The sequence below is a fragment of the Salvelinus fontinalis genome, chromosome 14 (assembly GCF_029448725.1).
Source record: "Salvelinus fontinalis isolate EN_2023a chromosome 14, ASM2944872v1, whole genome shotgun sequence".
In the NCBI taxonomy this organism is placed as follows: domain Eukaryota; kingdom Metazoa; phylum Chordata; class Actinopteri; order Salmoniformes; family Salmonidae; genus Salvelinus; species Salvelinus fontinalis.
Window position 1 is genome coordinate 21,461,279 of NC_074678.1, and position 27,487 is coordinate 21,488,765.

The window sequence follows — 27,487 nt, forward strand, 5'->3', positions numbered from 1 at the left end:
TACATGTTTTACATATAATTAAAGATACACTTGTTCTTAATGCAACCGCTGTGTCAGATTTCAAAAAAACTTTACGGAAAAAGCACAACATGCAATAATCTGAGAAGGCGCTCAAACATAACAACATTTCTCCGCCATGTTGGAGTCAACAGAAATACGAAATTACATCATAAATATTCCCTTACCTTTGATCATCTTCATCAGAATGCACTCCCATGAATCCTAGTTCCACAATAAATTGTTGTTTTGTTCGATAATGTCCATTACTTATGTCTAAGTAGCTACTTTTGCTAGCATGTTTAGTGCACATGTCCAAACGCTCGCGCAAATGCAGGCGAACTCAGACGAAAACTTAAAAAAGTTATATAACAGGTCGAATAAACTGGTCAAACTAAGTAGAGAATCAAGCTTCAGGATGTTGTTATCATAAATATCCAATAACGTTCGAACCGGAGCATTCCTTCATGTCTGTAGAAGTTATGGAACGCAAGGCGATATCATGAGGAAAGCGCGTGACCAGGAATTGGCATTCTGCCAGACCAATGACTGAAACACCTCCCATCCGGCCCCACATCACACTAGAGGCTTCATTCCACGTTCTACAGATTGTTGACATCTAGTGGAAGGCGTAGGGAGTGCAAACAGATCCATATCTTACAGGGAATTGAATCGGTGATGAGTTGAACATTGACCAGTCTCAGAATTCTCACTTCCTGTTTGGATTTTTTCTCAGGTTTTTGCCTGCCATATGAGTTCTGTTATACTCACAGACATCATTCAAACAGTTTTAGAAAGTTCAGAGTGTTTTATATCCAATAGTAATAATAATATGCATATATTAGCATCTGGGACAGAGTAGGAGGCAGTTCACTATGGGCACGCAATTCATCCAAAAGTGAAAATGCTGCCCCCTATCATAAAGAAGTTAAGGGCTTGTAAGTAATCATTTCACTGTTTATTTTATTTATTTATTTCACCTTTATTTTACCAGGTAGGCAAATTGAGAACACGTTCTCATTTACAACTGTGATCTGGCCAAGATAAAGCAAAGCAGTTCGACACATACAACAACACATGGAGTAGAACAAACATACAGTCAATAATACAGTGAAAAATAAGTCTATATACAATGTGTTGTTAGTCTATATACAAAGTCTATATACAAAAACTGTATTTGGCGCATGTGACAAATACGATTTGATTTGAGTTTGATGAGCAAAAAAAACTATTAAATCAATTTTAGAATAAGGCTGTAGCGGAACAAAATGTGGAAAAAGTCAACGGGTCTGAATACTTTCCAAATGCACCGTAAAATGTACTTTTAATCCATCTGCCTGCATATTTCAAGACATGGCATATGAGGGTGCAGAGAGATACCCAATGGGTTGGATGATACTTTTCTCATCAATCATCTTGAGAAAAGGTATACTTCAAAACTGGAAATAAACCAATCAACACAATGGAAAGGTCAAATGCTTTATTATCTAAATGTTGAATGTGCATGGGTGACGGAGAGAAACAAAATGGTCCAGTTTGAGACCTATTGGACTCAGTTTTGTTGGGTTGTTTAGATTATACTACTGTTGTCCCTGAACTCTGTTCTGCTTTGCTCTGCTGTGATCTGGATGTGAATTATAGAACAAACAGCTTCGAGGCGTGCAGTCTGTTTCTACTCGACTCTTATCCTCCCCTCTCCTGTTTGGATGCCTGCAGGTGTGTTTGAAAGCAAAAGTGTGTTTTAATAGCGCGTACTGCTTACACTGCCCAACAGATGGCCTCGGAAACTATCTACAGCAGGAGATTGGGATGCTACTGCTTGCTGTCTCTCTCTCTTTTTCTCTCTCTCTCTCTCTCTCTCTGTCACTCTCTAACATTCTCTCTCTCTCGCTCTCTAACATTCTCTCTCTCTCTCTCTCTCTCTCTCTCTCTCTCTCTCTCCCTCTCTCACTCTCTTACTTTCTCACTCTCTCACTCTCTAACATTCTCACTCTCTTACTTTCTCACTCTCTCACTCTCTAACATGCTCTCTCTCAAATCAAGGGGCTTTATTGGCATGGGAAACATATGTTAACATTACCAAAGCAAGTGAAGTCTCTCACTCATTCTCTCTCTCTCTCTGTTTCGCTCTCTCTTCGCTGTATCAGTAAATAATTCAAAGTGCCAACTTTCCAAAGACTATTATTGTTTTCACCTCATGACTGAAGAATCAGGAAGATGGGGTGTTAAGTGTTCAGTGGTGTGTGTATGTGTGAATAAATGATGACAGTGTGTTTTTCACCAGTGTCTAACCTGAACAACTTCAGAACAACAACCACTTACCTGATATCCATTAACTACCCAAACACAACACTGAAACATTAACGGTATACATGTATCAATAGTTTAAATGTGCTGCTAACTGCTAAATTGCTGTTTTAGCCTCCCCTCTCCAACGAGTTGGCATTTGCCAAACCATGTCATAGACCGTCATAGAAATCATCTGTCATGAATAATGTCTTCACTGATTGGATCAGCTCTTCACTGACAAACTCTCTCTCCCCATGTTGCGCCGCATAGATTTACTATAGTAACACTAGAGTCATTCAGTCTGCTCATTTAAACACTGTCCTTGGAGGCTCACTGTGTCAGCTACCGTATATAAACATGGCCACAGGCACAGACAGTTCTGAGGGAAGGGACCTCTTAGCATTAAGATTAAGAATAATCCTCTGCTGCACGCACGTGCACACACACACCTCTCCCCTTCCTCCATTACCCCAGGTCTAGAGGCATTGACCTGGCTGTGCTTAGTCGTACTGAGCAGGCCATTAATATCAGTCATCAATAGTAATGTCACAGACACAGATAGACACAGTGCTTAATTTATGAGGACAGAATACAGATAAAAACCTGTATATCACACCACTGTAAATGCTGGGTTTTTCTCCCTCACCCGTTTCAAGAGTGTATCAAGAATGGTCCATCACCCAAATGACATCCGGCCATTTTGACACAACTGTGGGAAGCATTGAAGTCAACATGGACCAGCATCCCTGTGGAATGCTTTCGATACCTTATGGAGTCCATGCCCTGACAAATTGAGGCTGTTCTGATGGCAAAAGAGGGGTGCAACTCAATATTAAGAAGGTGTTCTTAATGTTTGGTACACTCAGACGAAATGATTAAAGATACTGCAGTAATTCTATATTAAGATGCACTTAGGGTAGTCCTATTATGGCAGTGACTGTTTAAGTTTCATTGTGTGTGGTTTGGTTTTAATCAAATCAAATCAAGTTTATTTTATATAGCCCTTCGTACATCAGCTAATATCTCGAAGTGCTGTACAGAAACCCAGCCTAAAACCCCAAACAGCAAGCAATGCAGGTGTAGAAGCACGGTGGCTAGGAAAAACTCCCTAGAAAGGTCAAAACCTAGGAATAAACCTAGAGAGGAACCAGGCTATGAGGGGTGGCCAGTCCTCTTCTGGCTGTGCCGGGTGGAGATTATAACAGAACATGGCCAAGATGTTCAAAATGTTCATAAGTGACAAGCATGGTCAAATAATAATCAGGAATAAATGTCAGTTGGCTTTTCATAGCCGATCATTAAGAGTTGAAAACAGCAGGTCTGGGACAGGTGGCGGTTCCATAACCGCAGGCAGAACAGTTGAAACTGGAATAGCAGCAAGGCCAGGTGGACTGGGGACAGCAAGGAGTCATCATGCCCGGTAGTCCTGATGCATGGTCCTCGGGCTCAGGTCCTCCGAGAGAGAGAAAGAAAGAGAGAAGGAGAGAATTAGAGAGAGACAAGATTTTCAAAATGTTCATAAATGACAAGCATGGTCAAATAATAATCAGGAATAAATGTCAGTTGAAGTTGAAACTGGAACAGCAGCAAGGCCAGGTGGACTGGGGACAGCAAGGGAACTATCCTTGTATCCTTGTGGGTACCAGAAGTCCTCACAACGATAATAAAACAAGGACAATTGGAACAAGTGGGGGAATTTCGCCAGTCCCCACAAGGAAAAAGGCTATTTTCGGCTTAAGGGTTAGGTTTAGATTTAGAATTAGGGGTTAGTGTTAGATTTTGTCTAGATTTTGTCTAGACTGTGCCTCCAGAGAGCAACTGTAGTTAGTTGGCAACAGTGCTAATGGTTCGTGTTTCCCTAGTCTTTAGTTTGGCAGGCACATTCAGGCGACCAGGTTTAAAACTAGTCGGTCACAAACTTGTGGGGAGAGAGATATATGGCTGGAACTGAGTGTGCCTAAACTGGTACAAGGCATGGTTATTTTGCATGTTGGAAAATATTTCCTGTATCAAGAGGTTTCTTCCTGTCCTGGATGGTTGCCAGGATACAAGAGGGAGTGACACTTCAGAGGTCCTTTGTTGTTAACTTCCTCCCCCGTTCCTCCCTGTTCCAAAATAGCCTGTAGCTCCTAGAGCTCTGTGTGGATGAGCTTCTCTTATCCCCTATCACACACACACACACACACACCACTGGCATCCCTCACCCAACCCCTTATCCAATCCTACCTAGCCCCCCCCACCCCCCCCCCCCCCACCCCCCACACACACACAATCTGTGTCTCTCTCTCTCTCTCTCTCTCTCTCTCACACAGCTCTGTGGGTGGATCCAGGTTGTCAGAAGGACAGGGTAGATAGCAGAGAGCAGCTAGTGTAATCACTGCTAAGGGACGAGAGAGCCAGTCTTCCTTCTCTGTCTCAGGGGTCCATTGCTTCATCTCTCGTTCTTCTCCTCCCTCCCTACGTTGGGCTGTGTTGCTGAGTGGATGGGGTGGCAGAGAGATGGATGGGCAGATTACTGCGGCTACAAAGGACATCTGAGGGGACTGGGTGGAGTAAACACACACACACACTGCCTTATTCACAGCTGCTGTTACAACACTAGCCCCAGACCCCTGACGTGTGTGTGTGTGTGTGTGTGTGTGTGTGTGTGTGTGTGTGTGTGTGTGTGTGTGTGTGTGTGTGTGTGTGTGTGTGTGTGTGTGTGTGTGTGTGTGTGTGTGTGTGTGTGTGTGCTGAAAGGCAGAGGGCCATAGCATTTAAGGGATCTCAGGACATCCATAGTCAGGGAGGGAGACTTGGAATGGAACATTTACATTTTTATTTAACCTTTTTTTAACTAGGCAAGTCAGTTATGAACAAATTCTTATTTACAGTGACGGCCTACCCCGGCCAAACCGTCACGACGTTGGGCCAATTGTGCGCCGCCCTATGGGACTCCCGATCACGACGGGTTGTGATATAGCCCGGGATCAAATCAGGGTCTGTAGTGACACCTCTAGCACTGAGATGCAGTGCCTTAGACTGCTGTACCACTTGGGAGCAATGGAACATGCAGTTCGACCTCTGAAGGGAAGGAGATGAGTGCACTTCAGTGTTCTCTGAAAGGAGGGAGTGGTGACTTGGAAGGGAACATGTAGTTTGCTTCAATGTGTACTGTGAAGGGCATGACTGTCTCGTATCAGGACATCTGATCTCCCCTTTGATGGGGCAGAAGTGCCCTACATGTGCTGCAGAGAGGGTGGAAGGGAGCAGGGAAAGAGTGGGTAGCATCTACAGCATGTTGAATTCTGGTCATGTCAAAAAATATTTGGGAAGTGTTTTGTAGTTGTAATTCTGCTCAGAACACGAACTTCAGACCCCATTTTCTTCTCCTCGTTTGTTTACTTGTCTGAATAAAAAATGCAAATGCTGTTTCCATCCAAATTGGGACCAGATTGCTGTAAACACATTTGGCATTCACTGCATACGGATTGTTGTTTTCGCTGTCTGTTGAGTTAAACACACTTGGAAGGCTGTGGATCAGACACTGTTTGGGAATCTAATCTTTATTCAGTATGCCTGTTAGTGTGTTTTCGTTATCTTGTTAGAACTGCTTGGTATATGTGTCTGTACGTGCGTGTCTGTCTGTCTCTTGGTGCCTGCGGGGCATAGTACAGCCTCAGGCAAAATGACGCTGGGTTTTATTCAACACATTGGTCTCTCTGCTGCTCTCAGTGTGTGTGGTCCAGAGTGCTTTGACTGAATGTGTTGGTATTTCACTATTAACCAACAGAGGCCAGGGGGCCATTGTTCAAAAACCACAGGTTTAATGTATTTCTCCCCAAGGCGTAGACCAAGTCAAAACACCCTGAAATCACCATGAATAACAAAAATTCACTCGCTACCCATCTGCTTTCTTCAAATATACAGTACAAATCTACTGACTGTTTCTTCATAGGAAGGAGTAAAGGCGCTATATCTGAAAACAAGGGTCTTGAATAACCTCTACTGTGTCTTTGTTCGTGTAGCTTTTCAACTACTCATCGTACTATATGTGTACAGAAGACTCAGTGGAGCATGTCTCGTCACAAAGCTCTGCTTGACTGAGAGGGATGGATGGACACCTTTATGGAAACTGACAGAAAGTGTCTCTCTGTCTCTCTACCATTCTCTCTATGTCTCTCTCCTTACCATTCTCCTTCTTTCTCTCTCTTCTGTCTCTCCGTACCACTCTCTCTTTCAATCTCTCTCTCTTTCCCTATCACTTTCTCTCTCTTTCTCCCTCTCTCCATCTCTCCTTCATATTCCCAACCAACGTAATGTCTCAGTGTAGTTCTTCCGACCAATACAGACAGCCTTTCTCTCTCTCTCTCTACTTCCCAGCTCCCCTAACCATTACACATGTGTTATATTAACCTCTTAACTTTCCTCTTTACTCCTACTCCCATTATACCACTGACAGTTCTCTATGCAAAGGTACTTAGCAGATAAAATACATAAAACAGTCTGCCTTGGAGCTGACAGCCAATGTATTCTTTTCCTCTTCAAACTACTGCAATTATTCTGATGAGATGGCAGGATGAGATGGCATGGTTACAGATATGGGAGACCTGATCTCTTTAAAGGAGATATTTTCCACCAAACTGTGTATTGTGATTCAGTGTGATTCAGTGTTGTAGTGTCGCTTTGACAATGTCTGTCTGAAAGAAGCCATCATTTTTTATTATTATAAACAGTGCAAAGATGTGTACTGCACTTGATGAAATCACTACACGCACGCACATACACACACACAAACAGACATACACATGCATCTACACACACACACATACACACACACACACAGCGGCCTAGTTCCACTGTTCATCATTAAGTCGTGAGAGTAAACAGCCTGTCTGGTAATGTCCCCATTAACCTGTAGATCAGACAGCGACACACCATCACTCATCCACTGGCCCAGTGGGGGTACAAACCTTGAGTTGTCTTTCTTTATTTCCCACACTAATCAATCTCAATCAATCAATCTCTCTCTGAACCCCAGCGAATCCCCGTGCTGGCAGGGAGTGAGCTGGCAACCGGAGGGTTGCTGGCATCAATATCTCAGTTGCAACCAACCGCTGATGTTCGCTTGAGCAAGTAGCTTAACACCCTAAAAACATTGCTGATTGGGCGCTGCTCTGTGGCTGGCCTGTGCTCCAACCTAATGTGTGTGTGTGTATCAGTGGGGGTTGGATAAAAGCAGAAGACACATTTCTATCTTGCATCTATCTATACTAATAAAGTATATCTTATGAATTCTTCTCAGTAAATGCATCTTCTCAGTCTATGCAATTATCGTTGTCTGACACACACATACACAAATGCAACTATCTCTCTCTGACACACTGACAGATTGAATTTGCTCTTCAAGGAAAAACAATATAGTCATCCAGTCCTTTGACAGATACAAGCTGCTATTGTTCATCTTTTCAATTCATTATTGTGTGAATGCTATTCCAGTAGTGACATATTGGGTTGTCTGGGTGGATGCGTGAGTGAGCATGAGTTTTCCTTTTCTCTTAGGGCCTGTTCAGCCATGCCTCTGTTTTACCTCAAGCTCTGCTTATCACCGGGGGAAATGTACACTCTCTCTGCCAAAGCACACATTCTGAATATGAACATCAATATGTCTCTTTCTTTGACTTTGTCTCTCTTTCTTTGTTTATCTTTCGCCATCTCCTTACGTCTTCCATCCTCTCTCTCCTTGTATTGATGTCTCCCTCTCTCAATCTATCAATCCACCATTAACCCTCTCCTCCATGGCAGGTTCCAGAGGAGGCCTCTCTGCTGCTTGCGTCCCCCAGGATGCTGCTGCCGTCCTCGGGTACTCTGCCTCCCACCACCCCCCTGTCAGTCCACCACCAGATCCAACTGCTACAGCAACAACTACAGCAACAACAGCAACAGACACATGTAGCCGTGGCACAGGTAGGACTGAGACACACGTTTGTGTATGTTAACAGATGGTGTTTGTAGTATTGTGGTAGGTCTTGTTGTTTGAACTACAGTGAGATGGTCATTACCATAACAAATGGTGTTTTAACCTTTCCCCGGTGTACTGTGTGTTTGTGTGTGGTTCCCTGCTAGCTACCATCTTGTTTGTCTGTGAGCTCTTGACTTCACCAATATTAACCTTCATGAATCATGTCAACCTTACCTTGTGTGACCTTAACACCAGCTCTCCTACACACACACACACACACACACACACACACACACACTACACATATTACCAATTATTCACAGCAGAAAATAGGATTCGTGTATGTACTGTACATTTTATTGACAAAACATGATTAATACAACATGCATGTTGAACTACTGTCACCTTTACAGTGTATCACTGTAGATACAGGAGAATAGAAAGGCTACAGTTGGGTTACTATTGTATAAAGTAAGAATTGTTTTCAGTGACCTAGTCAGGACGCTCATACACTCCCTCACACTCCATCTGTGTGGAATTAACACTCACTCACACACACACAGGTTCACACTGTCAGCCAGTTGGCGAAGCTCTCCCTATTTTCCCTCTATTTACACGCAACTCCATGAACAGACACACACTTACACAACACAAAACCCACACACTGTCAGCGAGTTAGCAACAACCCTGGAGTCCAATGGCCGCAATTTCACAACTGAGCTCCCTTTATTTAACTCGAACTGCTTGAACACACACACACACACACACACACAAGACAATAATTTATTAATTTGACAAAAATCTGAAATCACACTGGATGTATTAGACTTTAGAATTGCTTTGGGGGATTACTTATATTACTGTAAAGCCTTACCTATGGATTGTGGATCAATGACATGGGGTATCAGTCTACTCAGTGACACACAGAGAACATTAGCGTCATAGCTCTTATTGTGGGACTCTGAAACTGTGAATTGAGCCACATTTATTGTCAACCTATGTGTATTGAACACTATTCCAGAGGAAAAACAATACTGTGTGAATGTTTTGAACCCTGATAACGCTGAGGAGGACGTTGGGAAAAATGCACTTGGGTATTGAGTAGACTGATACCACATTTCATTGATCCCCAATCCTTAGGTAAAGCTGTACAGTGCAATATGAATGTCAATACGTACAATAGGCTGACTGGGGAGGTGATTTCACACAGTCAAAGTCCCGCAATAAGATATACAACACTGATATTTCCATAAACTCTTCGCAGTTGTGCTCTCTGGCTGTCACCGAGAACTGATACCCCATTTCATTGCTCCACATTCCAACACTCCAAACATGTTTAACATTATCAAGTCTAAATATGGCATGATTTCACCAATTGAAACCTTCTGCATCACTTTCAAAGAGGTACCTTTATTTTAAAGGTGAACCACAAATTCCACTGTTGTGGCTAATCCTTATTGTGGCTAGCTTCACAACACATAACCCGATCCGGTTAAGCCATAGTAGGCAGATGAAGCTAGCTGGCTGCTTATAACGTCAGATTTGGGCAACCGGGTTAAGTAGGAGGCTAGCTAGTTATTTCAATAGGAGGACAACAACTGGCTACCTAGCTAATACTTACTCACATGTGTTAGGTTCTAATTCTCAGAGTAAAACACTCAACGGACATTATGAAAGCTTAACCAAGTTTATTCTGCCTAGAGGGTCAATACAGATGCATTCAGACAAAAACATTTTCACACAGGCTCTGATATTTAACCGTTCCTCATAGGTTGAGTCTCCTCCTACCCATCTGTACAAACATCGTTCTTTACTGCTAGGCAGGACACTAATCATACGGGCCATAAACGTATATTTCTCCCTTAAGGTGACCTGACCTGAACCGACCTCAACCCCCCTCATCACCAATCCATGGCTCACTCCCCTTATCAATGCCTGCCACATGTAATCGCTTCCCTGCACTCTACACATTCCAAGCTTAGTTGCACCCACTATATACCTTCCTCCTATAACCATTAACTTCTGGTGTAGACCCTCTAAACCTTAGTACTCCATCAGTGACATGAATACGTATATTTCCTATTCTCAGAACCAAACACATGGATTCCTAAATCATTGCTAAGAATATTGAAAATGACTGCAGTTTCTACTGTTCATTGTTTTCAGGCTGGTTGCATTAGCGCTAGCTAGGTACCAACATCTGTATCAAAGATATTTGCAAACATTTTTGATCCTGCTCGTTTGATCCTGATCTAATTTCAAATGGTCACAGACGTTTTCACATTCGGTCGAACAAATAATGCCTTATTACCAACGTGGTAATGTCCAGCTTTGACAGTGATTGTAATGGTGGCGCTGGGCTTGTGCATGCAAATTCAGCACACACAACATTCTATAATGGAATTGTGTTATTTAACGTGTCAAATAGTGTTATTTGAGGTGTATCTTTTTTGACACGCAAAGACCCAAACGTCGTTCCATACATCTGAGGTTGTGATGTTAGTTTATTTATCTCTCCAGCAGCGTGTTTGGCCGTGGTTCCCTGAGGAAAGCCCTGCCTCGTCAGATCAAACCACAGACAGTGTTTTTGGTGTTGAAAGAGAGAATTTTCCTTCTACATGTACCAGACATGGACATGGGAATAACCCAAACACACACTTCACACAGCTTCAGCTCAACTGTCACGATCGTGTGGAGGATTGATGGACCAAAACGCAGCTTTAGGAAAATAAGCCATCTTCTTTTATTTTAAAAGATGACGAAAAATAAACACGAAACACTTTAACAAAACGAACAAAACAACAAACGACCGTGAAGCTAAATAACGTTGTGCACTTACACACACAGGCTACAAACGTTCTGACATAGACAATTACTCACAACCAATGAGAGCCTATGGCTACCCTAAATAAGGCTCCCAATCAGAGACAACCGAAATCAGCTGTCTCTAATTGGGAACTCATTCAGGTAACCATAGACTCTCCTAGACAACTAAACATACATAGACAACACTAGACACATGTACTCCACACAAACCCATATACTATACCCAACAACCCCTTTACCATAAAAACACCCAAAACCAACAAAACACAAACATTCCCCATGTCACACCCTGACCTAACTAAAATAATAAAGAAAACAAAGAATACTAAGGCCAGGGCGTGACATCAACGCTAGATGGGGACAGGGGAATAACCAACCTCAATATTTACATTCTAACCTCCTCTTCCTCCCTCCATTCCTCTCCTCCCTTCCAGCCGATGTAGGCCTATTAAGTAAAGATTAGTCCGGCCTCCTCCTGTTGTTATTGGCTAATTGCTGTTTGTATTGTCTTGCTGTTAAAAGTGTAAGGCTTTACACTTGTGGGCCATCAGAACATTAGAGGCAGCCAATCCTGCTTATCTCTGTCCAAACCCCAGCTCACTGCACAGGCATGGATAAACCCATCAGTTCTGCTGCCTGCCTTGCGGCATTAAGACTTTGCCCATAGCTAGTTTCAACTGGCCCTTGATGAGTAAGGAGAATTAAAAACCCACTCCGAGGTTAAAAAGAAGACAATAATAAGCTGATTATAAAACACAACATTTGGAAAATCAGTGAAGCAGAGGAAGACGTGACTGCCTTGTGGAAGTCTAGTTCTTAAGGCCTGTGTGCGTGTGCGTGTGCGTGCGTGTGCGTGGCTGTGTGTTTGTACTTTCTTGCGTGTGTGTGAGACAGGGTACCCGGGTAGCTGGACCTGATTGAAAGCACCCCTCTAACCCCTGTCTGCCAGTCCAGTCAGTTGATCGCCCTGAGAGGGTGATGATGTCACGATTGACTTTGTGCAACAGACAGTAAAGAAGAAAATATAATAATTTATCTCCGCCAATCAGGTGTCAAGGTGGGTCAAGTATATCACTTCCATTTAGCCTCAGAGGGAGGGCCAGGAGTGCGGATAGCGATCGGCCCAGTTAGTTTGGGACAGTGCCAACTCTCTGAGACTGAAAGGACTTCTAACCAAAGTGCTGACAATAGCTGAGAAGTTAGAAATTAGCTGCTCCATGAAAGCTCACACTTATCACAATCATTGAGAGTTGAAAAGAGAGAAAAAGAGGAAAGGATGAGAGAGGGAGAGGAGGAGAATCATTAACATAATCAGTCAAGTGTGAATACTTGTGTTTGATGAGACTCACACTGCAGAGCAGAACCTTTTTAGTTTTGGTGGCTAATGAGATTTAATCTACACACTGAATGAAAATGTAAAGGCAAAATGTAAAGCGTTGGTCCCATATTTCATGAGAGGAAATAAAAGTACCCAGAAATGTTCCATATGCACAAAAAACGTATTTCTCGCAGATTTTGTTCACAAATTTGATTACATTTCTCCTATGCCTATATAATCCTTCCACGTGACAGGTGTGACCTATCAAGAAGCTGATTAACCAGCATGATAATTACACAGGAGCACCTTGTGCTGGCAACAATAAATGGCCACTCTAAAATGTGCAGTTGTGCAGTTTTGTCACACAACAGGATGCCACAGATGTCTCAAGTTTTGAGGGAGCGTTCAAATGGTAGGCTGACTGCAGGAATGTCCACCAGAGCTGTTGCCAGAGCATACTGTTAATTAATGCAGACCACGTGTATGGTGTCGTGTGGGTGAGCCATTTACTAATGTCAGCGTTGTGAGCAGAGTTCCCCATTGTGGCTGTGTGGTTAATGTATGGGCAGGCATAAACTACAGACAACGAACACAATTGCATGTTATCGATGGTAATTTGAATGCACAGAGATACCGTGACGAGATCCTGAAGCCCGTTGTCGTGCCATTCATCCGCCACCATCACCTCATGTTTCAGTATGATAATGCACGGCCCTACTTTTTTTTTTAAGGTATCTGTGACCAACAGATGCATATCTGTATTCCCAGTCGTGTAATCCATAGATTAGGGGCTAATGAATTTATTTCATTTGACTGATTTCCTTATATGAGCTGTAACTCAGCCAAGTTTACAAGCACTTAGGTTGGAGTCATTAAAACTAGTTTTTCAACCATTCCACAAATTTCTTGTTAACAAACTATAGTTTTGGCAAGTTGGTTAGGACATTACTTTGTGCATGACACAAGTCCAAGAATTGTTTACAAACAGATTATTTCACTTATAATTCATTCACTGTATCACAATTCCAGTGGGTCAGAAGTTTACATACACTAAATTGACTGTGCCTTTAAACAGCTTGGAAAATTCCAGAAAATTATTTAATGGCTTTAGAAGCTTCTGATAGGCTATTTGACATAATTTGAGTCAATTGGAGGTGTACCTGTGGATGTATTTCAATGCCTACCTTCAAAATCAGTGCCTCTTTGCTTGACATCATGGGAAAATCTAAAGAAATCAGCCAAGACCTCAGATAAAGAATTGTAGACCTCCACAAGTCTGGTTCATCCTTGGGAGCAATTTCCAAATGCCTGAAGGTACAATGTTCTTCTGTACAAACAATAGTACCCAAGTATAAACACCATGGGACCACGCAGCCGTCATACCGCTCAGGAAGGAGATGCGTTCTGTCTCCTAGAGATGAATGTACTTTAGTGCGAAAAGTGCAAATCAATCCCAGAGCAACAGCAAAGGACCTTGTGAAGATGCTGGAAGAAACAGGTACAAAAGTATCTATATCCACAGTAAAACGAGTCCTATATCGACATAACCTGAAAGGCCGCTCAGCAAGGAAGAAGCCACTGCTCCAAAACCGTCAAAAAAAATAGCCAGATTGCAGTTTGCATCTGCACATGGGGACAAAGATCAGAGGACATTTCTCCAAAATGTACGGTCTGATGAAACAAAAATAGAACTGTTTTGCCATAATGACCATTGTTATGTTTGGAGGAAAAAGGGGGTTGGCTTGCAAGCCGAAGTACACCATCCCAACCGTAAAGATGGCAGCATCATGTTGTGGGGGTGCTTTGCTGCAGGAAGGACAGGTGCACTTCACAAAATAGATGGCATCATGAGGATGGAAAAATATTTGGATGTATTGAAGAAACATCTCAAGACATCAGTCAGGAAGTTAAAGCTTGGTCGCAAATGGGTCTTCCAAATGGACAATGACCCCAAGCATACTTGTAAAGTTGTGGCAAAATGGCTTAACCTTTCTAGGACACACGTTGCACTAGCGGAATCCCCCCGCTTTCACACATTAACAAGTCCAATACAGCAAATGAAAGATAAACATCTTGTTAATCTACCCATTGTGTCTGATTTAAAAAATGCTTTACAGCGAAAACACAACATATGATTATGTTAGATCACCACCAAGTTCAAAAAACACACAGCCATTTTCCCAGCCAAAGATAGGAGTCACAAAAACAGAAATAGAGATAACATTAATCACTAACCTTTGATGATCTTCGTCAGATGACACTCATAGGACATCATGTTACACAATACATGCATTTTTGTTCGATACTGTGCATATTTATATCCAAAAATCTTAGTTTACATTGGCGCCATGTTCAGAAATGCCTCCAAAATATCTGGAGAAATTGCAGAGAGCAACATATAATAACAGAAATACTCATCATACACTTTGATGAAAGATACATGTTTTACATAAAATTAAAGATACACTTGTTCTTAATGCCACCGCTGTGTCAGATTTCAAAAAAACTTTACGGAAAAAGCACACCATGCAATAATCTGAAACGGCGCTCAGATAAAAACAAAATTTCTCCGCCATGTTGGAGTCAACAGAAATACGAAATTACATCATAAATATTCCCTTACCTTTGACAATCTTCATCAGAATGCACTCCCAGGAATCCTAGTTTGACAATAAATTGTTGTTTTGTTCGATAATGTCAATTATTTATGTCCAAGTAGCTACTTTTGCTAGCGCGATTATTACACATATCCAAACGCTCGTGCAAGTCACGCTTAACGTCGGACGAAAACTTCAAAAAGTTATATCACAGGTCGAATGAACTTGTCAAACTAAGTAGAGAATCAATCTTCAGGATGTTGTTATCATATATATCCAATAACGTTCCAACTGGAGCATTCCTTCATGTCTGTATAAGTTATGGAACGCAAGGCGATATCATGAGGAATGCGCGTGACCAGGAAATGGCAATTTTCCAGACCACTGACTCATTCCCCTCTCATCCGGCCCCACAACACAGTATAATCTTCATTCAACGTTCTACCGACTGTTGACATCTAGTGGAAGGCGTAGGAAGTGCAAACAAATCTATATCTTCCTGGGATTTGAATAGTTGAAAAACAACCAGCCTCAGAATTTCCACTTCCTGTTTGGAAGTTTGCCTGCCATATGAGTTCTGTTATACGCACAGACATAATCAAACAGTTTTAGAAACTTCAGAGTGTTGTAATAATATGCATATATTAGCATCTGGGACAGAGTAGGAGGCAGTTCAAATTGGGCACGCTATTCATCCAAAGTGAAAATGCTGCCCCCTATCCCTAATTAAGAACAACAAAGTCAAGGTATTGGAGTGGCCATCACAAAACCCTGACCTCAATCCCATAGAACTTTTGTTGGCAGAACTGAAAAAGCGTGTGCGAGCAAGGAGGCCTACAAACCTGACTCAGTTACACCAGCTCTGTCAGGAGGAATGGGCCAAAATTCACCCAACTTATTTTGGGAAGCTTGTGGAAGGTTACCCGAAACGTTTGACCCAAGTCAAACAATTTTAAAGGCAATGCTACCTAATACTAATTGAGTGTTTGTAAACTTCTGACCCACTGGGAATGTGATGAAATAAATTAAAGCTGAAATAAATCAGTCTCTCTACTATTATTCTGACATTTCACATTCTTAAAATAAGGTGGTGATCCTAACTGACCTAAGACAGGGAATTTTTACTAGGATTAAATGTCAGGAATTGTGAAAAACTGAATTTAAATGTATTTGGCTAAAGTGTATGTGAACTTCAAACATCAACTGTATATATATATTTTGTTCAGTTTAATTCATACACTACTGGAAGCTATCTCTCACACACACACACACACACACACACACACACACACACACACACACACACACACACACACACACACACACACACACACACACACACACACACTCTCTCTCTGTCTCTCTCTGCCTGGCTGCGTAAACTACATGAGGATAATCCTGAACTGGGTGGTAATAGAGTTGTACATCCTCTGGTTCTTGTAGGGACATCACCTCAACACTAAGTCGTTGATTGAGAAGGAACGTTTTATAGGGGAGGGACCCCCTAAAACTAAGTTTTAGCCTGTTACAGTTCATTAGAGACTGTCATTATTGAGCCATCTATATTACTTTACTTTTTTTATTATTTTATATTATTATTATTTAACCTTTTATTTAACTAGGCAAGTCAGTTAAGAACAAATTCTTTAACTTTTTCTTTCTTTCTCTCTCTCTGTCTCTCTCATACAGAGACACATTTAGTCTTTCTGTGCTCTGTGTTATTATTCAGGCTGCGTTCCCCATCACCACAGAGCAGCGTTTTTTTGCGTGTCTCACAGGACTTCAGAAGTCACGTCTTGGACAAATGTGACACCTTCCTTCTCCAAGACCTGTCGGACTAAACTCAGTTTAGCTTTCACACTTTGATCAGTACAGCATGCCTTCTCAGAGTCACGTACCTCAACCCCCATATCGCATGGTGTGTCCTGGCGGTGCTTGAGGTGTCGTACGGCGGTATATTACCCTGACCGCGTTTTTAGACTGTCTGGATTTACAGATGAACTCTGAGGGTGATGGCCTGCACTAATGTAGGCTAGATCACTGCCAATTTGTCGCTGTGGAGTGATGATGGAATCTGATCTGTCTTTTACCCTCTTTACCGTCCAGGGGTGGATGGGGGAAGAGGGGAGAGGATGAGAAGAGCTAGGGGGAGAGAGGAGAGTGAAGGGGCGAAGGGGAGAGAATAAGGGGAGTGTACAGTAAGTGGAAGAGGGGAGGTTGTGGGGTCGAAGAGTGGCTCCATCTTGTGTCTGTACGGTTTAGAGGCTTCTTATTAGACACAAAGTCCTTCAGCTGTTTTTCCCATTTCATCACCATCAACTGTTTGTCTTTACAGTTATTACATCACCAATGATGACAGACAGCTATACATCCGCGTTCAAATCAAATCAACGTTTATTGGTCGCGTACACAGATGTTTTGCAGGTGTTGTGGCAGTGAAATGATTATGTTTCCAATAGTGCAGCAATATCTAGCAATACAATAACAATATACACATAATCCTAAACTAAAAAAAGAATGCGCGATATCAGAACGATCATGTCAGAGTCCAGACAATAAATACTGTATATGAATAGAAAAGGTGTGTACAGAAGAAGTAGTTATCTAGGATGAGCCATGAATAGAATACAGTATATACATATAAGGTAGTTAAAACAGTATGTAAACATTATTAAAGTGACTGGTAGCCGGCTAGTGACGGTGTCTAAGGTTCAGGGCAGGGTACCGGGCGGAGGCCGGCTAGTGATGACTGTTTAACAGTCTGATGGCCTGGAGATAAATCAAAAATCAAATCAACTTTTATTTGTCACGTGCAGAATACAACAGGTGTAGACCTCACTGTGAAATACTTACTTTCCTTTACTTAATTACAAGCCTTTAACCAACAATGCAGCTCAATAAATAGAGTTTATTTACTAAATAAACTAAAGTAAAAGATGTAATAAAAAGTAACACAATAAAATAACAATAACGAGGCTATATACAGGGTGTACCAGTACAGAGTCAATGTGCAGAGGTACAGATTAGTCGAGGTAATTTGTAGATATAGGTAGGGGTAAAGTGACTATGCATAGATAATAAACAGTGAGTTGCAGCAGTGTAAAAATAAAGGAAGGGGGGTCAGTCAATGTAAATAGTCTGGGTGGGCATTTGTTGAATTATTCAGCACTCTTATGGCTTAGGTGTAGAAGCTGTTAAGGAGCCTTTTGGATCTAGATTTGTCGCTCCGATCCCACTTGCCGTGCGGTAGCAGAGAGAACAGTCTATGACTTGGGTGACTGGGGTATTTGACAATTTTTTGGGCCTTTCTTTGACACCGCCTAATATATAGGTCCTGGATTGCAGGAAGCTTGGCCCCAGTGATGTACTGGGTCGTACGCACTACCCTCTGTAGCACTACTCTTGATGCACCTGTACTGTCTCCACTTTCTAGATGATAGGGTTGTAATGGCCGTGGCTCGGTGGCTGAGGTCCTTGATGAACATCTTGGCCGTCCTGTGACACCAGGTGCTGCAGATGTCCTGGAGGGCAGGCAGTATGCCCTCGATAATGCTTTGGGCTGACCACACCAACCTCTGGAGAGCCCTGCAGTTGCGGGCGGGGCAGTTGCTGTACCAGGCGGGGATACAGCCTGATGCTCTCGATGCTGCATCTGTGGAAGTTCATGAGGGTCGTAGGGGCCAAGCCAAATGTATTGTTGCGCCTTCTTCACCACGCTATCGGCGTGAAGGGACCATTTCAGGAACTTGAAGCTTTTGGCCCTCTCCACTGCGGTTCTGTTGATGTGGATGGGGGTGTGCTCTCTCTGCTGTCTACTGTAGTCCACGATCAGCTCCTTCGTTTTGCTGACATTGAGGTTATTTCCCTGGCGTCACTCTGCCAGGGCTGTCACCTCCTCCCTGAAGGCTGTCTCAGCATTGTTGGTACTCAGGTCTGTTGTGCCATCAGCAAACTTGATGATTGAGTTGGAGACGTGCGTGGCCGCGCAGTCATGGTTGAACAGGGAGTACAGGAGGGGGGCTGAGCACGCACCCCTGTGGGGCCCCCGCGTTGAGGATCAGTGTGGCAGAGGTGTTGTTTCCTACCTTCATCAGGAGTTTAGGACCCAGTTGTACAGAGAAGGGTTCAAACCCAGGACCCTGAGCTTAGTGATAAGCTTGGAGGGCACTATGGTGTTGAAGGCTGAGCTGTAGTCGATGAACAGCATTGTCACATAGGTATTTGTCTCGTATTTGTGAGAAAGGGCAGTGTGCAGTGCAATTGCGATTGCGTCGTCCGTCGATCTGTTGGAACGGTATGCAAATTGTAGTCGGTATAGGGTGTCTGATAAAGTGGAGGTGATATGATCCTTAACACGCTTGAATGTCTTACTTACGTCTGCCACGGAGATCAGGAGCACACAGTCCACGTGAGCGACGGGGGCCTATGTTGCCAGCTCTGTGTTGTTTTCCTCGAAGCGGGCGAAAAAGTGTTTAAGTTGTCTGGGATCGAGGCGTCAGTGTCCACGACATGGCTGGCTTTCCCTTTATAACTCTTGATTGTCTGGAGTCCCTGCCACATACGTCTCGTGTCTGAGCCATTGAATTGCGACTCCACTTTGTCCCTGTACTGTCGTTTTGCCTCTTTGATTGCCTTACGGAGGTCATAACTGGTCTGTCAGTACATATTCATGTTCCCAGTCACCTTGCCGTGGTTATATGTGTTGGTTTTGCGTGAATGCTGCCATCTATTCACAGTTTTTTGTTTGGATAAGTTCTAATTGTCACAGTAGCGTTACCTTGGTTAGAGTTTTTGTAGCTATGGTACATGTATGAAGAAATCCGAATCATGTCATCTTGTTATATTGAAAGACAGAATCAGAGAGCTTCGGACTCTCTAGCTACAGCCTCATGACTCAATTCATGCTCCATTTTCCTTGAAGTGAGAAATGAATGGAGTGCTTTAGAGACATGGGCTGTATGCCAAGCCAGAAATAGCCCTTTGTATTCATAATGCTCCTTGAAGTCAGAAAACCACTGCAGAAGTGTTCCTATAGAAACCATCACAAAGTTTTAAGTACAAGCGCTCGCTCAATGTCAAGTTAGAAATACCACAGTAGCACTCATTGTCGTCCATTCACAAATCGATGAGCCTTTTTCTTTGCTGAGTCTTCATCGCTTCTCTTGTCAGGATATATGCCAGCGGCATACCACCCTGCATCCCACTGCTGGCTTGCCTCTGGAGCTAAGCAGGATTGGTTGTGGTTGGTCCCTGGATGGGTGACCAGATGCTGCTGAAAGTGATGTTGGAGTGCCAGTAGGAGGCACTCTTTCTTCTGGTCTAAAAAAGATCCCAATTCCCCGGCAGTGATTGGGGACATTGCCCTGTGTAGGGTGCTGTCTTTTGGATAGGATGGGATGTCTAAAGATCCCATGGCACTAATTGTAAGAGTAGGGGTGTTAACCCCGGTGTCCTGGCTAAATTTCCAATCTGGCCCTCATACCACCATTGCCACCTAAGCATTCCCAGCTTCCAATTGGCTCATTCCTCTCCCCCGTAACTGTTCCCCACGTTGTTGCTGTAAATGAGAATCTGTTCTCAGTCAACTTATGTGGTGAAATATACAGCACATCCAATTAGGTCTGTGACTATTTTGGATGACGGTTATTGGTCAGCCAAATGTCCTCGGTCACCGTTATAATCGTTTGAATAGCAATTATTTTGTAAACATTTTTTTAAAGACTCACATTTTCTGACTGCATGTGCTGCTGCAGGGTTGCCTAGGCAACCAAATACTTGTTTGCTAGAACACCTTTCTTGTTTCAACAAGGAGCAACATCGTTTCATCACGTTGTATAGAGTCCATGTTACAGCGGAAACGGACTTAACCGCGATCCACACACAAACTATTTTTCCTTATCCTTAATCGGCAGTTACACGGTTATACGGTAATTGTGCCAGCCCTACATCCAATGCCACTCTGCCTCCCCTTGGAATTAAGCTTTATCAAAGAGGTTGAATCTAAGCTCTGGCTAGTAATACCCTGTAGACTAATGCACATGCATGTCCCTTGATATTGAAGGAATCCCTCAGCTACTGCTCTGGCCATCATCAGTGTCTCTCCACTTGTTTCTGAGAAGACATGATTCATCCCCAGGGTTGTCTGTGTTGACACCTGGGATAGAGAAGAAACAGGGTATCTTCTTCTCTGGTTTAAATGATTTAGTGACTAATGCCACTGCAGGCTGCTCCTTTAATGGAAACTGTCTTTCTTCTTTTGATCTAATCCTACTACAGACCATACATGGCATTAAGATTACATGAGCTTGAGCTTGGAGTCTGGCAGTCCGCGTCTTGTTCTTCATTGAATGGGTTTTGGTGAGACAGACACACTGACACTCAATAGCATGAAGTCGCTATTGAGTGTTTGTTTATGTAAATGCTTATCTCAGGAGTGTTGGTACTCTCTCTCTCAGGTGTATGCACATACTGTATTGTGTGTGTGTGTGTGTGTGTTCTCTTTCTCCCAAATGTGTCCTTATCTCAGACGTACAGTATGTGTGTGTTCTCTCCCTCTAGGTGCACCTGTTGAAGGACCAACTGAGTGCGGAGGCTACAGCCAGACTGGAGGCCCAGGCCAGAGTGCACCAGCTGCTGCTCCAGAACAAGGACCTGCTGCACCACATCTCCCTACTGGTCAAACAGATCCAGGAGCTGGAGGTCAAAATGTCAGGACCCTGCTCCAGTGAGTACACTCACTCATTACCACACATACGCACAAGCGGACTTGCGGACACACACACACACACACACACACACACACACACACACACACACACACACACACACACACACACACACACAAGCATGGAGATAGTCTTGGGGTTCTATTTTAGCAAACCTAATGCAATGGTTAATCTAAGCACAGGCAGTAGGGCTATAAGAGCAGGGGTGTGTCAGAAATATTTTTGCTATTTTCACTATCACAATTATCGGCGCACTTGCTGGCGTTGGCGCGAAAGGGCTGAGTTTTTGTGAATAAACAAGTTGTGGGTGTGTCGAGACTTGGCCTCTCACTGGCCAATCAGAACGTGCTCCATGGCAAAATATGTGGTTGCTTCAAGTTGTGTATTTACGGTCATTTATGTATTGCCTTGGAATCAACTCCAACTCCAATGTTAGTATGTTATAGTTTGTTAAATGGCTTACAGAAACAAAATAACAAAATGTAAACCTATCTTTGCTTAAAACATTAACTTGAACACATTTGCAGTCCACATTGTTCTAAGTAATTGTATATACTGTATATAGCATTCCCACTGACATAGGGGCTCCTACTGTAAATTACATTATGGCTGAGCAGGGACATGACAAACATTGTCAATAAGCAAGATTCAATTCATTTTTGATAAGGCCTAAAAAGAAAACAAATAATTTTAATCATACTCTAAACAAAACAACTTGTTTTAAATAGGCTATGTCACACTTACAGACACCATCATTTCTCCCTGTGGGTATATCATTTTAAAACAACGTAGACTATGGAAGGTTTACACACATCCAAACTTTTCACAGTAGCTGGACAAAGATCCAATATCAATAGAAAGAATGTCTACTCATGGTTATACTGATCCCAAATAGGCCCATGTTTTATGATCAGAATCGGAACCATCTTCTTATCAGATTGCATTCACACATCTCCTGAAGTTGCATTGCAAGCGCGTCATAGACATTGTCACCATAAAACCAGGAAAGTGAATCATTCTAATAAGTTAGGTTGTAACGGGAAAAAAGCTGTTTTGTTTTAAAACAACAACAACAATAAATACATGGCATAAAATCGTCAGGAAAGAAAGACACATTGCTGTTGAATCAGCCTTCATTATAGCAGGCCTAAGAGAGGGCTTGGTTTTTGAACATATGAAACAGAAAACAAGCTATTTTTACAGGTTACAGACTTCTATATACGAGTTTCACCGGAATTCACAGAGGTTCTCATATATCCTTTCATGATGGGCATGGACACATAGCCTACATCATGGAGGGGGTTTTACGCACATCCAAAACAGGACTTGCATGGCTAAAATAATGTGGGCCTTCCTACAATGCATAGATACAAAGGGAATGTCAGCTCACTGTTTTACTCCTCTCAAACTTGATATTTTCATAAAGCTTTGGTATACTGAACAAAAATATTAATGCAACATGCAACAATTTCAACGATTTTACTGAGTTACAGTTCATATAAGGAAATCAGTCAATTGAATTCATTAGGCCCTAATCTATGGATTTCACATGATTGGGCAGGGGTGCAGCCATGGGGGGGGGCCTGGGAGGGTATAGGCACACCCACTTTGGAGCCAGGTCCATCCACTGGGGAGCCATGCCCAGCCAATCAGAATCAATTTTCTCCACAAAAGGACTTTATTACAGACATAAATACTCCTCAGCTGTCTGGGTGGCTGGTCTCAGATTATCGTGCAGGTAAAGAAGCCAGATGTGGAGGTCCTTGGCTGGCGTGGTTACAAGTGGTCTGCGGTTGTGAGGCCAGTTGGATGTACTGCCAAATTCTCTAAAACGATGTTGGAGACAGCTTATGGTAGAGAAAAACATTACATTCTCAGGCAATAGCTCTGATGGACATTCCTGCAGTCAACATGACAATTGCGCACTCTCTCAAAACTTGAGACCGCTGTGGCATTGTGTTGTGTGACAAACTGCACATTTTAGAGTGGCCTTTTATTGCCCTCTGTAATGATCATGATGTTTAGTCAGCTTTTTGATATGCCACACCTGTTAGGTGGATGGATTATCTAGGCAAAGGATAAATGCTCACTAACAAGGATGTAAACAAATTTGTGCACAAAATTTGTGAGAAATATGCTTTCTGGTATCTGAAACATTTCTGGGATCTTTTATTTTTCAGCTCATGAAACATGGGACCAACACTTCACATGCTGCGTTTATATTTTTGTTCAGTATATTTCCAAGCTGTGTCAGGAGTCAAACCCTTGACTACTTTGAGAGAAGGGGAGGTTATGCTTTGGTTTTTAATCAAATAAAACTAAATGGGGAAAAAACATTTATTTTTATGTTTCTAAATACGAAGTATACAGGTACCAAAATCACATTGGGCTACTCCTCTTAAATATCCCCATCAGCGCCTCCGGAAATTAGCACTTTGGATCATGTTTTTAAGAACACACCTCAAATATTTAAACCCCGCCCATCTGAGCGCAAGCGAGCTGATATAAGACAGGTAAATTGCCGAACCTGGTTTTAGGGCTGGAAAATGCCAGTGTGCCAGTTTGTACATGACAAAATTGCAAACTAAAGTGTGTTTGACACTAGCGCCGCGTTAACGGCAGACGAAAATAGAGCATTTTTTTCTTTCTCTCTCCTCCCTCCATCTCCTTATCCTATCAAACCCTGTTTATCGACTCCTCCCCTCTTTCATATTTATTCTCTTCCTGGTGACTCTCTCTCCTCCCATTTCTCTCTCGTCACAGACCATTTCAAACCTCTTTAAGCTCTCTGGCCAAGCATAGACTCCAACAGACCAACCAGCATGTTATCATGTAACCTGTTACTTTACCACCCCTTTCTCAGCTGCATCATTATACACCATTTATCATGTTACACCTCAACGGACCAACCTGCTCTACACCTCAGCCAACTCAGCCCTCTCCTCCTGAGCTCACACTCCGCACCTCACCTCCTCCTAATATAGTGTTTGACACCGTTTCTCAATCCCTACCATGCCCCAGTCCAGCCTGGTATGGTAGACTGGACGTAACATAATAAACGTAAATCTGGGACAGTCAAATTAGTATGATACTGTATAATGCAGTATCATACTGTATCATACAGTATCATACTTGGTCGGGGTGGGTGGATGGGTGGGAAAATTAATACATACCATACAAAACTTATCAACGCGGCTGGATGGGCGAATGACACGAACGTCTAGCAACACATAGGTTCCAAGTTTGAATTTCATCACGGACAACTTTAGCATTTGAGCAAATTAGTAACTTTTCAATGACTTACTACTTTTTGCTACTTTTTACCTTCTCTGCGCTACGGATCCCTTTTACGGGATCATTTTCCTAAACAACCGCTGAATTGCAGGGCGCAAAATATTACTAACAATATTTATAATCATGCAATCACAAGTGAAATATACCAAAACACAGCTTAGCTTGTTGTTAATCCATCTATCGTGTCAGATTTTGAAAATATGCTTTGCAGCGAAAGCAATCCAAGCTTTTGTGAGTGTATCAATCAATGCTACAACAGCTAGCCCCAAATTAGCATGGTCACGAAAGTCAGAAAAGCAATAAAATTAATTGCTTACCTTTGATAATCTTCGGATGTTTGCACTCACGAGTTACACAACAAATGTTATTTTTGTTCGATAAATATTACTTTTATAACAAAAAAACGCCATTTGGGTTGCGCTTTATGTTCAGAAAACCAAAGCCTCGTTCCGTTTGACGAAAATTCCAAAAAAGTATCCGTAATGGTCGTAGAAACATGTCAAATGTTTTTTATAATCAATCCTCAGGTTGTTTTTAACAAACACAGTCGATAGTATTTCAACTGGACCGTAACCTATTCAATAAGAGAGAAAAAGAATATGGAGAGCTACCGCAGGAACTATTCAGAGGACACCTGACTAGTTTTGAAAAATCTCGCTCATTTTTCAAAATAAAAGCCTGAAACTATGTCTAAAGCCTGGGCACAGCCTGAGGAAGCCATTGGAAAAGGAATCTGGTTGATACCCCTTTAAATGGAAGAAAGACGGGCCAGGAAACACAGATTAAAAAATATATATATATAATTTTAAAAAATCACTTCCGGGTTAGATTTTCTCAGGTTTTTGCCTGCAGAATCAGTTTTGTTATACTCACAGACAATATTTTGACAGTTTTGGAAACTTTGGAGTGTTTTCAATCTTAATCTGTAAACTATATGCATAATCTACGATCTGGACCTGGGAAATAGTCTGTTTACCTTGGGAACGTTATTTTAAAAAATTAAAAAAATCTGACCCCTAGCGTCAAGAGGTTAACTACTTAGCATGTTAGCTAACAGTTTGGCCTAACCTTAACCCTTTTAGCTAACCCTAACCCTAACTGTAACCCTTTAACCTAACTCCTAAACTAAACCCTAACCCCTAACCCCTAGCCTAGCTAACATTAGCCAGCTAGCTATCGTTAGCCACCTAGCCACTTACCTAGAATTCGTAACATATCATACATTTTAGAAATTCATAACACATTGTACGTTTGCAAATTCGTAATAAAAAATATGAATTGTAATTCATAGTATATCAGACGAAATGGGTAATGGACATCCACAAATGAATACATACCATATGAAACATAACATATAACTCAGATGGGTGGGTATATAACACGAACGTGTAGCAACCCACACATTCGCGATTTTGAATCTTATCATGGACAACTTTAGCATTTTAGCTAATTAGCAACTTTTCAACTACATACCACTTTTTTCTACTTTGCAACTACTTAGCATGTTAGCTAACTCTTCGCCTTACCTTAACCCTTTTAGCTATCCCTTCCCCTAACTCTAACCTTAACTCTTTAACCTAACTCCTAGACTTAACCCTAACCTAAACCCTTACCCTTAGCCTAGCTAACGTTAGCCAGCTAGCTAACATTAGCCACCTAGCTAGAATTCGTAACATATCATACGTTTTGAAAATTCGAACATTAGCAATTTCTTAACATATAATACGATGTGAAATACATAACATATCATAGGAAATGGGTGATGGACATTACAAATTAATACATACCATACTAAATGTAACATATCATACTAAATAGAGTGCTCGGTTTTACATACAGAATAATACTAAATGCTCTGAGACCAGGTTGCCCAATCTGCTCATACATCCAGGAGTGGATGAGAATGAGGCTCATGTTAGAATTAGCATGTAAAACAGATGAATGTAAGCTCAATGTGTGGAAGGATGCTTATCCTTAATGACACTTTTATTTTCTCTTTCCCTCCTTCACTTCTTCAGTGGGTTCCCAGGATAGTCTGTTGGAGATCACTTTCCGTTCCACCGTTCCCCCAGTTTTGTGTGACCCTACGACCCCGCGACCCCAGGACCATGTCAACCTCACCCTGCCAGCGCTGGGCATCAACATGAGCATGGGTCAGGACGGGACGGCCTTCCCCCTCTCCTCCTCCTCCCTGCCCCTAGGCACTCACCTAGGTAGGGATCAGTGTCTCCTCAAGCTAGAATGTTTCCGCTTCCTGCCCGGACCCCCAACACCTGAACCTCGCCCTCCTACTCCTCCGCAGCGGAGGGGTCAGACTGGGGTCAAAGGTCAGGACAGGTCAGGTTTGGTGATGTCATCAACCCGCGACGAGGTGCTTGGCAGTCTGGAGCTGCTGAGGTTCCGGGAGTCTGGCATTGCGTCTGAGTACGAGTCCAACACTGACGATAGTGATGATAGTGATGAGAGGGATGAGAGACATGAGAGAGAAGAGAGGGAGGAG

General features: G+C 42.5%; 1 protein-coding gene across 1 annotated transcript in view; it reads left to right on the forward strand.

Moving 5' to 3' along the window:
- The window catches only part of LOC129869606 (carboxyl-terminal PDZ ligand of neuronal nitric oxide synthase protein-like), a 186,690-nt gene that overhangs the window by 142,298 nt on the left and 16,905 nt on the right, over nucleotides 1–27,487 (forward strand). The window contains exons 8-10 of the mRNA XM_055944152.1: nucleotides 8,071–8,232; nucleotides 21,527–21,692; nucleotides 27,006–27,200. Of these exons, the coding sequence (XP_055800127.1) occupies nucleotides 8,071–8,232; nucleotides 21,527–21,692; nucleotides 27,006–27,200 (523 nt within the window). The remainder of the gene's footprint in view (nucleotides 1–8,070; nucleotides 8,233–21,526; nucleotides 21,693–27,005; nucleotides 27,201–27,487) is intronic.